The sequence below is a fragment of the Sciurus carolinensis genome, chromosome 9 (genome assembly GCF_902686445.1).
Source record: "Sciurus carolinensis chromosome 9, mSciCar1.2, whole genome shotgun sequence".
In the NCBI taxonomy this organism is placed as follows: domain Eukaryota; kingdom Metazoa; phylum Chordata; class Mammalia; order Rodentia; family Sciuridae; genus Sciurus; species Sciurus carolinensis.
The window spans coordinates 139705087-139717967 of record NC_062221.1 but is presented as its reverse complement, the minus strand read 5'-3'; the positions used below and the strand labels follow the sequence as shown (position 1 = coordinate 139717967).

At 59.8% G+C, this 12881-nt stretch overlaps 1 protein-coding gene across 7 annotated transcripts; it reads left to right on the top strand.

The window, feature by feature from the left end:
* The first annotated feature begins 2581 nt into the window (after positions 1 to 2581).
* Cfap410 (cilia and flagella associated protein 410) lies at positions 2582 to 11023 on the top strand. Of its 7 annotated transcripts, none has more exons than XM_047563237.1 (8): positions 2603 to 2829; positions 4132 to 4150; positions 4617 to 4697; positions 5000 to 5046; positions 6356 to 6585; positions 7400 to 7571; positions 8257 to 8350; positions 9997 to 11023. In XM_047563237.1, the coding sequence occupies exons 1-8, from the start codon at positions 2753 to 2755 to the stop codon at positions 10123 to 10125; spliced, it is 849 nt and encodes a 282-aa protein (XP_047419193.1). In that variant the 5' UTR covers positions 2603 to 2752; the 3' UTR covers positions 10126 to 11023. The 7 variants fall into 7 exon arrangements, with proteins under 7 accessions (XP_047419199.1, XP_047419193.1, XP_047419194.1 ...); XM_047563238.1 differs by having other exon boundaries at positions 2605 to 2829; positions 8260 to 8350; positions 9997 to 11022; XM_047563241.1 differs by lacking the exon at positions 2603 to 2829 and adding an exon at positions 2840 to 2975.
* The last annotated feature ends 1858 nt before the right edge of the window (positions 11024 to 12881 follow it).

The following is a 12881-nucleotide window of genomic DNA, read 5'->3' as shown; positions in this document are numbered from 1 at the left end:
AACTGATAGGAAGGAGGTGGCCTTCCGTTCAGGCTGCCCTCACTCCCTGGGAAGCAGGCATTTACCCTGCGTGGTTACTGGGCAGGGATAAGGGTGCTCAGGGTCACTACAAGGGAGGGAGGGAGGAGCAGGGCTAGGTGGAGGGGCAATGCCTGTGACATGGGTGTGGCCATGGCCCCTCTGAGGCCAGGAGCCTTCCATAGCTGTGCCACCCAGAGGCCTGGGGTCTGACCCAGGGACCCTCTTGTCATCACCAGTGATTGGTGGGGATGGTGTGACCCGGGGCTAGCAGCTGCCCTAGGCAGAGGGCAGGTCCAGGGAAGACATAAGCTCTGAGCTATCCGGGGCTCCCTGGGCAGGCAGGTGGGTGACACACGGGGGCCTGAAGTGGGCCAGTTGGCTCACAGCTGCACACACCAACACCTGGCTTCTGGCTCTTGTTCTGAGATTCCCTGTGGCTGCAGCAGCTACAGTGACCCTGGACTGCACCTGGTCCTGGGACCACGGGCTGCCCTGGCTGCCAATGCAGGAGGGGCATGCTTCCCACCTGTGGGGTGCCTGGGAGGGAGGCGGGGAAGAGAAGGAGCCTGGGGAACGACACTGGCCTTTTGCCACCTCCAGACAGGGTATCAGCCAGACCGAGGAAGAGCGTGCTAAGGAAAACAGGAGCACAGGGAAGGGTCTGCGCTGCCCAGAGGTGCTGGTCTGTGTTCCCACAGCAGCCACAGAGCCACGCAGCATCCATCTCCCCTTCTGAGGGGAACACTACTTGGATTTTTCTTGGGTGCTCCTCTACCCGCAGTTCCAGAGCTGGGCGGGTGATCCAGGCCTAGCAGTCGGGGTAGGGCATGGCCAGTTCAGTGCAGCCCATGACCCAGAGGGGATTAATCCCCAAGAGGAGGTGGGAAAAGCATTCTTTCTGCTGCACCTGAAGCAGTCAGGATACACGCCCGGACCTGAAGGGTGGGAGCATCAGAATGGAGACTAACACAGGGGTGGGCAGTGCCCAGACACTGAGAACAGTGTGTGCGACCCTGGATGGAGCCATGCTTGAAGTCACAACCCTGCACTTCTCAGGGATAGGAGTTGATGTTTCATTTTTGGTTTAAGCAAGTATGGGTCACTTTTCTGCCTATTTCAGAAAGACAAACCATTTACAGGCAGTCTGAAATTAGACATTACAGGAATTGGACATCACAGGAGTGTGGCAGGATAGGAAAACAGGAAACTAGAAATTGGAGATTGTGGGGCCAGTCCCTAAGCAGCCCTCCTGAAGCAGGAAGCGGGTTGAGGACAGAGGGACCAGACCATGTCCAACTTTGGAGGCAAGACCAGCACAGGGCCAGGTGAAGAGACCTGTTTCTGCTTCTGAGTTTGCAGTGAGGGAGCTGGTGGCCTGCATTGCTGCTGGTACGCAGGACCAAGAATGGGGAGAGATGGCTGCAGATCAAGGAACACCCCACATATTCTATGCCTCTCCCCATCTCTAACCACAATGGCCTTCCTGTGTGACCATGGCTGCTGCTCCTCCACTCTCCAAATCTCACCCAAGTTGGGCATGGTGGCAGCGCGCCTGTAATCCCACCAACTCAGGAGGCTGAGGCAGGAGAATCGAAAGTTCAAAGCCAGCCTCAGCAACCTAGCAAGGCCCTTAGCAACTTAGCAGGACCCTATCTCAAAATAATAAATAAATACAAACACACAAAGGGTTGGGGATGTAGCTCAGTGGTTAAGTGCCCCTGGTTTAAAAATAAAATGAAATCTCATGGAACCTTCTTTCCGGACCAAGTCTAGCCTGGAGTTGTATAGGGAAGGGAGTTCGGGAGAAAGCAGCTGCACAACTCAAAGTCACAGAGTTTCTACCCAACACTCTTGTGAGTCTACTCTAATAGCACCTGAATTCACCAGGACTTCCTCCCACTAACCCACACCCCCTCAAGCAGCCACTGCCGAGGTAACGCTATTGAAGTCGTCAACCTAAAAAGAATTCAGAGACAGGCTTTCCAGAATAACCGAGTTTGAGAATAGCCGCGGACTGCAACCGGAGATGTGTGCCCTGACAGCTCCTGCATGTCCCAGGGGTCGGCCAGAGGCTTTCAAGACAAGAAGTCCAGGCAAGCTGCTCGCAGCAAGGCTCCGGGTTAAGGCGACTGAGCGGGCTGAGCGGGAGCTCGCTGCAGCCGTCACTCTAGCAGGGCAGCGCAGGGCGCAGGCTGCTCTCGACTGCGGCTCAGGCTGTCTGCGTCTGCGCCTTTCCCGCGCGGAGGCGCACCTGCGCACAGCGCGGCACTGCCCCGGCCATATTTCCCGAGTTTAAATCGCAGCAGGTCAGAGCAGCGAGGAGACCACCCTTCCATGCCCGGCCGCGGTTCCAGCGCCCCCCGCCGCGCACACCGTGGTCGCAACAGAACACGTCAGAGCTCAGCGCCATGCGCATGCGCAGGATCGGCAGGCGACACAGAGGCGGGGCGAACGAGAGGGCGGAGCCACGCGCTTGGCGGAAGCCCAACCCGCCTCACTGCGCCGGCGCGGGACCGCCCTCTCGCCAGTAGCCAATGGTCTTGCAGCATCCGCCCCTGACGACGCAGGCCCCGCCCCCTGGAGACGCGCGCCAGCGGAGCCATCACCCATCCCACCCCCACCCCCACCCCCCCGGCTTCGAGCAGTAGAGGCGAGGGACAAGGGGTGGCCCGAGGAGGGACGAGGTGTGCGGGGCGACGACCGGGCCCTAGGGCCGCGCTGCGCGGCCGCCATGAAACTGACACGGAAGATGGTCCTATCCCGGGCCAAGGCCTCGGAGCTGCACAGTGTGCGGAAGCTCAACTGCTGGTGAGGCTGGGGTCGCAGGCCCTGCCTGCGCGCGGCGTGCCCACCCGGGCGGGGGGCGGGAAGGCTGACCATCAGCGATACCCGCCCCGAGTATCCGCCCCGACCTGCCTGGCCAGCCCCGCCTGGGAGTGGTTGCGCAAACCCAGGTGATCAAGGGCAAAGGTCACTCCAGAGCTTTAACACCCCCCCCCATTCCCCCTGGAGCAGTGTCTGCATCGCCCCTCGCCCCCCACACGCCGTCCTAGCCTGACACAGCCCAAATTACCCTTCGGACTAGCTGAAGGGCTTTCAGGTGGCTTTAGGGGCAATTGGTCCTCTGTGAATATGTTGATATTGGAAGTTGCCACCAGTCATTGGGTACCAGGTCTGCTGATAAGGTAGAAGACCAAGATGATCTTTCTAGAGGGAGGGAAAGAACTGTGCTTGTAAAGTCGCAATTCACTGAACACCTTGGTCAGTAGGTACTAGGGGAGTGCTGTACCCAAGTGACCTTCAGTCTGGGGGTGGCAGCAAGGAGGGGACACAGGTGCTATGGGGTTGATGTGAACTTAAAGGCAGGCAGCTGGGTCTGGCTTGGTCAAGGAAGACCAGAGCTTCCAGAGCAAGAGTCTGCACTTGAGTCCTGAGATAGCTCCAGGTGTTCTTGGGAACTCAGGAGGCTTCTCTACCTAATGCAGCCGGGAGGGGGCTAAGTAAGGGCAGACCCTTGCTCCTGGTGGTGTCAGCAAACCAACTGGAGCAGCTGAACTCTGCTGTGTTAATTAAAACCTGCTTTCTGCCTGGCACATCTGCTGCTTTGGCCACAGTTTCCCTTCTGCCCTTGGCTTTCAGTAATGCCCTTCTCTGTTTGGCACGTGGTGATCAATGCTTTCTCTGTGCGGGGAGAAACAACAACCCCATTGCAGGCCTGTGACGTTGGCGTCCTAAGTTGCATGTTTAGCCTTTGCAAGTGGCCTTTCATGAAGATCCCCTTGTGTACATCAGTGAGGGAAATTAACTTCTGCTATTCAGCCACTGAGAAAATTGAGTACATTTTTTTGTGTCTTATAAAGGGAGGAAATCCCACTGCTCCTTAGTCTGAAAGACGTTCCCCAGCACAAAATAGGTAGGTTTGTAGGAAATCAGTCTAATCATTTTGGACACGTTTTCCAGTTACCTAAGTAAACTTTCTTTTTTACTGTGCCATTAAAATTGTAGAATCTTAAGGTTAGTGGTCATTAATTTTTGGAATTTTTGTTTTTTAAATTCTTTTTATATTAAACCCCAAGAAGATCAAAGTATGTCTGTCTTTTCTTTCTCCAGGGGCAGCCGTCTCACGGATGTGAGTATTGCCTTGATCGTCTCCAGTCGGCCCCATCCCAAAAGCTGTAAAAATCTCTTCCACTGGAGGATTGTTAAAGCAGCAAAACCAAGGCCCTCACTCAGTCCCACATCCCTTGCTGGCCTGCTCAGAGGAGGGGTGCGGTCAAATCTTACTTTGGGAAGCATCTCTGGGAGGACTTGTTTTTCTCTGAGGAGATGTACGGTGATCAGAGGCTTTTTGCATGGTTCCTTCTGGTCAGTTCCTGCTTCAGGGCCCCAGCCCACTCCCACAGCAGGCCAAGACCAGCCAAGTGTGGGGGAACTGGAGCCTGTGGGTCTATGAAAACTGAACACGCGTCACCTGGCACAGAGCCGGGCAGCAGCCGCCCTGTTCCCTGAACTGATGGTGCTGCTGTGGTCTGAGACCCAGTTTCAAGCCTGGCTCTGGGACAGGAAGGGCTTACGTCCTTTCCTCATAACCGCAGGGGCAGCCAGAAGAAAGGTCCTCAGTCCCGGTGGAAGGTATCTTAAGGTCCCCTGAGCTGATGTCCTTAGAAGCATGTAACGTGAGTAGTGTTCTGTCTCTGCAGCCATCAGAGATGGCAGTGACTTTGCTCTAACACGTCACAGAGAGCACAAGTTTCCCCTTTAGTGAGGGAAGGGCTGGGCAGCAAAGGACAGCATAACACCAAGCCAAGTGTGCCCCATAAATTCCTTTCAAGAGCCTGGCTGAGCAAGGTCATGTGCCATGGGTTCCTGCAGTGGAGTTCACCAGGACTCTGACAGATTTCTCCACAGGCCTGAGAGAAGTGACATCGGGACACCAGTGCCAAGCGATATTTGCCAACCATGTTTATTTCCTCCCTAGATTTCCATATGCCGGGAGATGCCCAGCCTGGAGGTGATCACACTCAGGTACCCAACCCTGCTTTGCTCTAGTCCCTGGGACGTGGAAGCTAGGGACAGCCTCATGTGTCTCCTGTGGGACCAAGTGATGAGAGACAACCTGGAAACAGCACAGTCTGGAAGGGTGGCTTCGGAGGCAGGGGGTGGACCAGGGCAGGAGAGCCTGGCTGCTCTGCGGCTCCTGCCCCCTTTCTTAGGGTCTTTCCTGGGCCTCCTAACGACTCCCTTCCTCTTGAGCTCGCCCTGCTGCACCTGCCATCCAGCTTGGCCCCGATGCCCAGGGGCCTCCTGATAATGAGCCATGGCCTGCCCTGGCCCACCCTCACCATGGCCAGGTCTGTCCCCAGGGACCCAGGGTCCCACTTTTCTGCCTTCCTGGTTTAATCACCTCCAGGAGCTCACCAGTTTCTCTGCATCCCAGGACCTCTCACTGGTGAGAATTCCCTCTTTCCAGGTCACTGGCATTCCAACAGACTAAGGAAAGCTTGACTATTACAACTTTGAAACCAGAGGTCATTGCTGGCGTTTCAGGCAGCTGGGGAGTGCTTGAGGGGCAGGGCGGAGCTCCCCATGTCCCCTAATTCCCTCCTGCCCACTTGGGACTTGGGAGGGGCTGCCTGTAGACACTGGGTATGTTCTGTGGTTCAGCGCGGTGTTGGTGCCCCTTCCTGGTATGTGCCCCACACAGGGCAGCCCCAGGAAGGGGTGCGCAGGTGGGACTGGCACGTCAGGCTGGGCCCAGCTCTGGGGTGCGGGAGGAAGCACAGCCACCTTTAGCTGAGCCCGGGCGTGAAGGCTCTGTTAGTTATAGAGGCGGAGTGGACACTGTCGTGTCAGTGGGACCTTCAGGGTCTACTCTGTTTTTCTGCTTCTCCGATGTGTCCCTTCCACAGGGAATGGACAGTAAACCCACAGCCTTTGTCTCTTTTTAGCCTGCGGTTTGGAAGCTCATTGCTGAGTTCTGGGTGGCCCAGAGCCTGTGCGTGTTTTGCCAGGAGCTCTGCCCACTGCCTGCTTTGGGTCTAAGCAATGTATCCCTCGGAGGGCTTGGTGTCCTTCAGGGGAAGGTGAAGCAGTCCTCCTCCCCCAGCGGCGCAGGCACAGAGTGTGGGGCTGCAAGAGTGGTTGATGTGGCCAGCCACCATTGTGCCTCCAGACAGGGGCCTGGTCCCCTAAGCTTTCTCCTGCCTGGGGTCTTTCCTGACCTTGACTCCTTCTTGTGGCTTTCACGGTGGAGGCTGGAGGCGGGACCCCCAGGCAGAGGCCCTGCCTGCCTGGAAGCCGGCCCACCTAGAGCACCAGCTGTACTGGTCCCTAGTGTCAACAGTGTCTCGACGCTGGAGCCCATGAGCCGCTGCCGGCGCCTGAGCGAGCTGTACCTGCGGCGGAACCGCATCCCCAGCCTGGACGAGCTCTTCTACCTCAAGGACCTGCCACACCTCAGGGTGCTGTGGCTGGCCGAGAACCCGTGCTGCAGCCCCAGCCCCCACCTCTACCGCATGACTGTGCTGCGCAACCTTCCTGGCCTGCAGAAGCTGGACAACCAAGGTGAGTGCCCTGCCCTGCAGCCACCACGTGGCACGTGGAAGCAGACCCTAGTGGGAGGTTCCCTGCCTCCCGCTCTTCTCTTCTGCAGTTCCTGGTCTTGTACTCAGGGTCTCCTCTCGAGCAGTGGCTCCGACATTTGCTTGTTCCTCTCAGGTGTCAGGGTCACCTGACTGGTCAGTGCAGATTCTCATCTGTGAACTGGGGCACTTTACCACTGACTTACAACCCTGCCCCATTTTATTTGTTATTTTGGTCTATAGTAGTTCAAGGTCTGGTATTGCGATACCTCCTGCATCATTCTCTTCCTGCCCAGGATTGCTTTGACTCTTCTGGGTCTTTTCTTCAAGATGAATTTCATGATTGCTTTTTCTGTTTCTATGAGAAATGTCATAGGAATTTTAATTGGAATTTATTTGTTATTTTGGGACAGTTTTACTAAGTTGCTCAGGCTGGCCTTGAACTTGTGATCTCCTGCCTCAGTCTCCCAGCTAGCTGTGACCCAGGTGTGGCCCCGCCGGCCCGGTCTGTTTTCTCTGAAGGCCTGCCTTTGGGGCTGGGGTGCAGTCCTGCCAGAGCCCCTGCTCAGCATATGTAAAGCTCCGGGATTTTGCTCCTAGCGGATGTGGAATTGAGATTCACAAGCAGTTCTTCGCCACTGAGGGGTGCGGGGAGGCAGACTGACAGTGGACAGACCCTGCCTGCACGTCAGAAGCAGGCTGAGCTGGAGGCTCCAGTGGACCCAGGGCCTGTGCTTTATGTGACTATGGAGTGAGGCTCTCCAATGCCCTTGCTTCCACTGTCCCTCACCTTGTAGCTGTGACTGAGGAAGAGCTGGCCCGCGCACTGATGGAGGGAGACGAGATCACTGCTGCCCCGGGCAGAGAGGGCATAGGCAATGGCCACCCGCAGCCACCCTGCACACTGAGCTCCGTCAGCTGCACCGTGGAGACCAGCCAGGACCCGCTGAGCTATGTCGAGGAGGCAGAGTAAGGCCGGAGGGGTGCGGGCCTCCTCCCCAGGGTCCTCCAGAGTCAGAGGGGCTTGCCGTGGTCCACGTTTTGGGAAGTGAGGACAGGGAATTTCCTGGGGTGGCTTCTGTTTTCTCTAGGAGTGACTCCAGTCACTTCCAGCGCTGATTCCATAGAATTCACACACTTGGTCAGACTGCAGAGTCCCAGGGAGCAGGAAAGGAAGGGCCAGCCCTGGGGCAGGAAAGGCCCTCTGACCTGTGGCACTCCTCAGGTGTGGCTCAGCCTCCACCAGGGGCAGTCCGCTGCTCTCGTGACCCTGTTAAAGCGGCCCAGGCCAGGCCAGGCCAGGCCCCTGCCTCCCGTTTTGCGAGTGCCTTTGGAATGTGCTCCGTGGTGAGACTGCACACCAGCACTTGCCCCTAGTTAGGGTCGTCATGGGCTGAGGTTCCTGGCCTGGGTAGAAGGCGCTGCAGTTGGGGGACCAGGTGTCGGGAGGTTGCCTCAGTGTGGTGAGCCGTTCCTAATCGGTGCCTCAGACGCTGCACAGGAGCCATCTGGAAAGCCCCTGGACTGGGTTGGCCTTCCTTCCGTCTTCTGATATTTGGGGAGGGGCTCCCATTCTTGTGACTCGGGCTCCTCTGGGCTATTTGCAAAGGCGACAGGTGCCACACCCTCTCAGACCCTCGCCTCTTCTCACCAGCAGCACCCAGGGCCATCTCAGCCTGAAGCCCTCTGCTAAGGACCAGTTTCCTTCCTTCTCACAGAGGGACACTACAAGCAGTCACAAGAACAGGGTGAGTGACACAGGCCACCCTGGCCAGGTAGCCATTGCCCCTGCAGAATGCAGGCATTGTGGTGAGAGGGGCTGGTGACATGGTGGGGCAGGCACACCCAAGTCCCAGGGTGGGATGGCCTGGTTTCTAGATCTGAGCCGACTGGAAGGCCACAGAGAGGAGGAGGGGCTGGACTGGGGCCATCAGCGGCTGCGGGAGGACTCCTGTCTGTCCTCAGGGTCAGGAGCCTCCAGACGCCTCTGCTGCTTAGAGTCCTTCCACCCGTGGCTAGAAGTGGTCCTGTCCTGTCCCGACCAGGCGGGATGTGGTGTCAGGCCAGAGCTCAGGTTATAGAGCCTGGGGGCCTGGTGACCTAAGAAAGTCGAGTGGGCGACCTGGTGAGAGCCCGAGACCAGGTGCCTTCCAGGCTCCTCCCCAGTTCCTGCCTGCCGCCAGGGCACGGGGCCCCCTCCACCCCGAGGATGAGTGAGGTGCTTCTTCCCTCCTGCGTCATTTTATTAGGGACAGACAGCTTTCGGGTCCCCCTGCCCCCAGCAATACTCACCAGCCAGAGTGTGGTGTGCCCAAGCTCAAGCCAGGCCTGGGCAGTTAGCCCAGGACCAGGACCCTGCGCCACCCTATGCCTGGGCCATGCAGGAAGCCACTGTTGAGCAGAGCGGGGCCCTCGAGGGAGGCACCCGCTCCCCGTGCCCAGTCAGCCCTTAGGTGCCCCATCTGAGGGATGGCTCAGCTGGGAGCTCGGGTGCCTGACATCATAGGTCAGGCTCCTCCATTCATGCAGTTACAGAACCCCCTCAAGTGTGCAGTTCCCGGGAGGAGCAGGGTGCAGACTGAGGGCCGCTCCTTGCAGGGCTTGCCATCCCGACGGGCCGGCCCCATCCAGACAGCACCCCAAGCGGCAGACAGACATGGCCACACCAGGCTTTTGTGGGCAGCTGGGCCAGCCCAGCCTGTGTTCTGGTTTCTTGGGGAGAGAGAGGAGTCAGGGGACAAGGATGTCATCCTTGCCATGGCCCCAGCTCAGCAGCACCGACCCTTCTGACCAGCGGGAGCCCCCAGGTCACTAGCCCTCAGAGTCCTCCTCCTCCAGTCTACGTGTGTGAGCTCCGGCTCCCACGCCAGCAGGGAGCCACCAGTACCATTCCACGTCTGTCCCCACAGGCCTCCCACAATGCCCGGGCCCCTGCAGCAGCTGGGAGAGTGGGCTGGTGACAGGAGGGCTGTCCACAGTGCACGGCAAGGTCCTCGGACCACGTTCCTGCCCGAGAGGAGGATGGGTGGCCTGGTCCTCTCCAGCCTGCCTCAGGGTCCCTGTCCCCACAGGCACCTGCAGTGCAAGGATACAGATGGCCCAGGGACCTGAGGGAGGTGCAGGGGCCTTGGGCCAGAGCACGTCCCTCACTCGGGACGTTCCTGCAGCCAGCCTTGCAACCCCTTACGGGCAGACACCTCCCCTGGTCTACCTGGGAGTGCAGACAGCTGTGGGCGGGCCTGGGGTGCCCTCAACCTCGGTGCCTGGGTTTCCCCTCTGAAGCTGGTGGGCCAGGATGGGAAGCAGCACACGAGGGTCCTCAGTGTGGATTGTCCCACGGGCTTGTGCGAGGCTGCTCAGCCAGGCCCCAGGTCGCCACTCTCCCCGCCCGCAGAACGTGCTGACAGCCATCTTGTTGCTGCTACGGGAGCTGGACGCAGAGGGGCTGCAGACCATCCAGCAGGCCGTGGGCAGCCGGCTCCAGGCCCCGCACAGGCAGGAGCTGCAGGAGGACACAGAATGACCGCCCTCCACACACTCCGCCCCCGGACCCCGTCCCCGGAAGCTCACCCACCTGGAAAGTCTTGCTCTGTCCACCACACTAGGTGGGGCGTCAGGCTGGGCAGGCCCGGCTCACATCAGACTGTCCCAGGACTCGCTCGGTGGTCTCAGGTCTGGAGGCCTCTGGGCCGTGCCCACCAACAAGCCACGTTCCCCTCTCCCTGGAAGTGGCATCTCCCAGGCGGCAGGTGTGACGTCGACGTCAGAGGTAAGCGCGTCCCAGCAGCCGAGGGAGGATCTGGAGCGTTCTCCCTTCCAGTTCAGTCCCTGGGCAGGTCCTGGCATCCAGGGAGACCTGCAGAGTGGCGGCACCCTCGAGAGCCGCCCGAGCACCTCGCAGCACGGGCCCAGGCCGGCTGGGCAGGACGGCCTTTGCTTTCTCTCTCCGACCCTGTGAGAACCCGCAGCAGCAGAGGCAGCAGGCAGTGAGCCAGAGTGGGGCCTGGGGCAGCCTCGTGTCCCCTAAGTCCAAGGATGCGTTCCACGTGAAAAGAGCCCTGGGGGGGGACAGCCGGCAGTGGCTGGTCTGGAGACAGCCTGCCGTCGTCCCACACGGGCTTGGCCCCGTGAGGCCGCCGTCCTGCACAACCGAGAGCATGTGGGCCCGTGAGCCGGCGATGGCACAGCAGCCCCCCGGCCGGGGCTTGCAGGCGTCCTGCCATCACTTGGAGATCACGGAGGACTGGACTCGTGGCGGGCCACAGCAGGCAGGGCATCTGCCACGGGCTACCTCGTACGGTCTTCAGGACAGGGTGACATCAGGGTGGGAAGCAAGGAGTCACTGTGTTGGGGACAGGTAGGGCGGACATCGTTGGATGCTCTCAATAAAGCCATCTTTTTTAGAACAAGAGGGTCGTTTCACTGGGGAAGGCCCTCCCCACCCACACGCCTGGGCCACCAGGTGCCTTGCATGAACCTGTCCTTTCTCCCTCCTGCCCCACGTCCCTGCACACCGCTGCCCGCTCGCCCCTTCCCCTCCACCTCTGGAGACTGCAGGCCCGCCACTGCCTGGCCCGGGCTGTTGGGGTATCTACAGAATTCCTCAGCTCCTGCTCCAGGTCTCTCCAGGGGAGCTCCGAGCAGGAGCTGATCTCGGTGTCCTCGACCTGTGTGCAGATGAGGACTGAGACCCAGCACACGCCATCACTGGACACCTGGATGCAGTGCAGCCAGAGACAGGCCACTGTTCTCCCTCAGAGCGCTGTCCAGAAAGGAGGCAGATGCTCCACATCTCGGCGTCACCTGAGACCCTGGCAAGTCACCAGGGTTCTGCGCAGCTGGCAGGCTCCACGCTTTCTGGCAGAACAAACTGGGGGGTCCACTCTGAGAACACAGTCCTGACCCCAGAGTGTGGTGTGCACTAACTGAACCAAGCCACCATGATGCTCTGACCACCCGACTGTGACCTGAACAGCTGACCAGTGCCCCCGCCGGGGCCTTGCAGGTCCAGTGTCATGGTTGAAACCCCCACCTCTGCCCCTGCCCCACTCCCCACCCAAAGCCCCATGTGCTGTGCACAACCACTCCTGCCACAGGCAGCCTCACTGGGCCTGGGAAGACGGACTGCTGATGCTGTTTGTGTTCTCATGGGCAGTCTTCAGAGAAGCAGGAAGCAGAAAGGATTTCCGGATGAAGGGGCGTGTCCTGCTCTTTCCCCAAGCCCCAGGCTGCCCGTGGTGGGGTGAGAGCTTGTTCCCTGACGGCGGCGTCCTCCATAAACACTCCAGAGTACCCGTGGGGAGTCTGGAGCCCAGTCAGCTGGGGAGCTGGAGAAATAGCGAGGGGCTGCCACACATCAGGACGTGGACCTGGCTCCAGGGCCCTCTCTCTGGAGCAGCCCTGGTCTCAAGTCACCAGCCGGAAGGAGCAGCTGGGCTTGCGGAAGCGCTGAATTCCTTCACCAGCCTGGAAGAGGAGCGGAGGCTCCCAGTGACCCTGCGGGCTGGTCTTGACTGTGTGCCCGCCAGCCACCCTGCACCCCGACACAGGACCCGAGTACAGTGTGCTGCTCCAGTGTGTCCTGAAAAGCTTCCTACTTGCTGAACAGGGCCGCCGTGTGGCCACTTTGCCCTGGTAGGCAGGCCTGGCTCCAGAGGTTCCCTGGAAAGTCAGGTGTCATTCTGTGCCTGTGGGGCCCTTGGTCCTCTGTGAGGAGCAACACTGGGACCCTGGGTGGCCCCAGTGCTGTGTGTCCCAGAACTGGGCCGGGGGGTGGGGGACGCTGGCCCAAGGCAGGCATGACAGCACAATCAGGCCGTCCCTCCAGCTCCAGTCCCCTGCCGAGTCCCCTGAGGGACAGCCCCTCAGTTTGCACCGCACATGGTGAGGCAAGGCCAGGGCATGCCTGGGGCCGAATGGCAGGCAGAGACCAGGCAGCTCCAGGACCCCCCTAGAGCCCCCCGGAACCTGGGAGGCAGCCCAGCATCTCTGGCTCCCTGATGTTGTGAGCCCACCTCTGAACTGTGCCGGTGGACCTGGACCGTCCCCAGGGCCTGGGTGTGGAGCGGGTCTGACCCCAGCAGTGGATTAATGATCCGACGGCACTATTGGGAGGTGGTGGACACGGGAGGAGGTGGGACCTCGTTGAAAGGAGCTGGCCCTTGGAGGTGTGGCCTGGGGGCTCATTGTCCCTGGCCCCTCCTCTGCTTCCTAGCTGCCATGAGCTGAGCACTGTCCTCCCCCACGCCCTTGGTCCATGACCTCTTGGACCCGGACTTC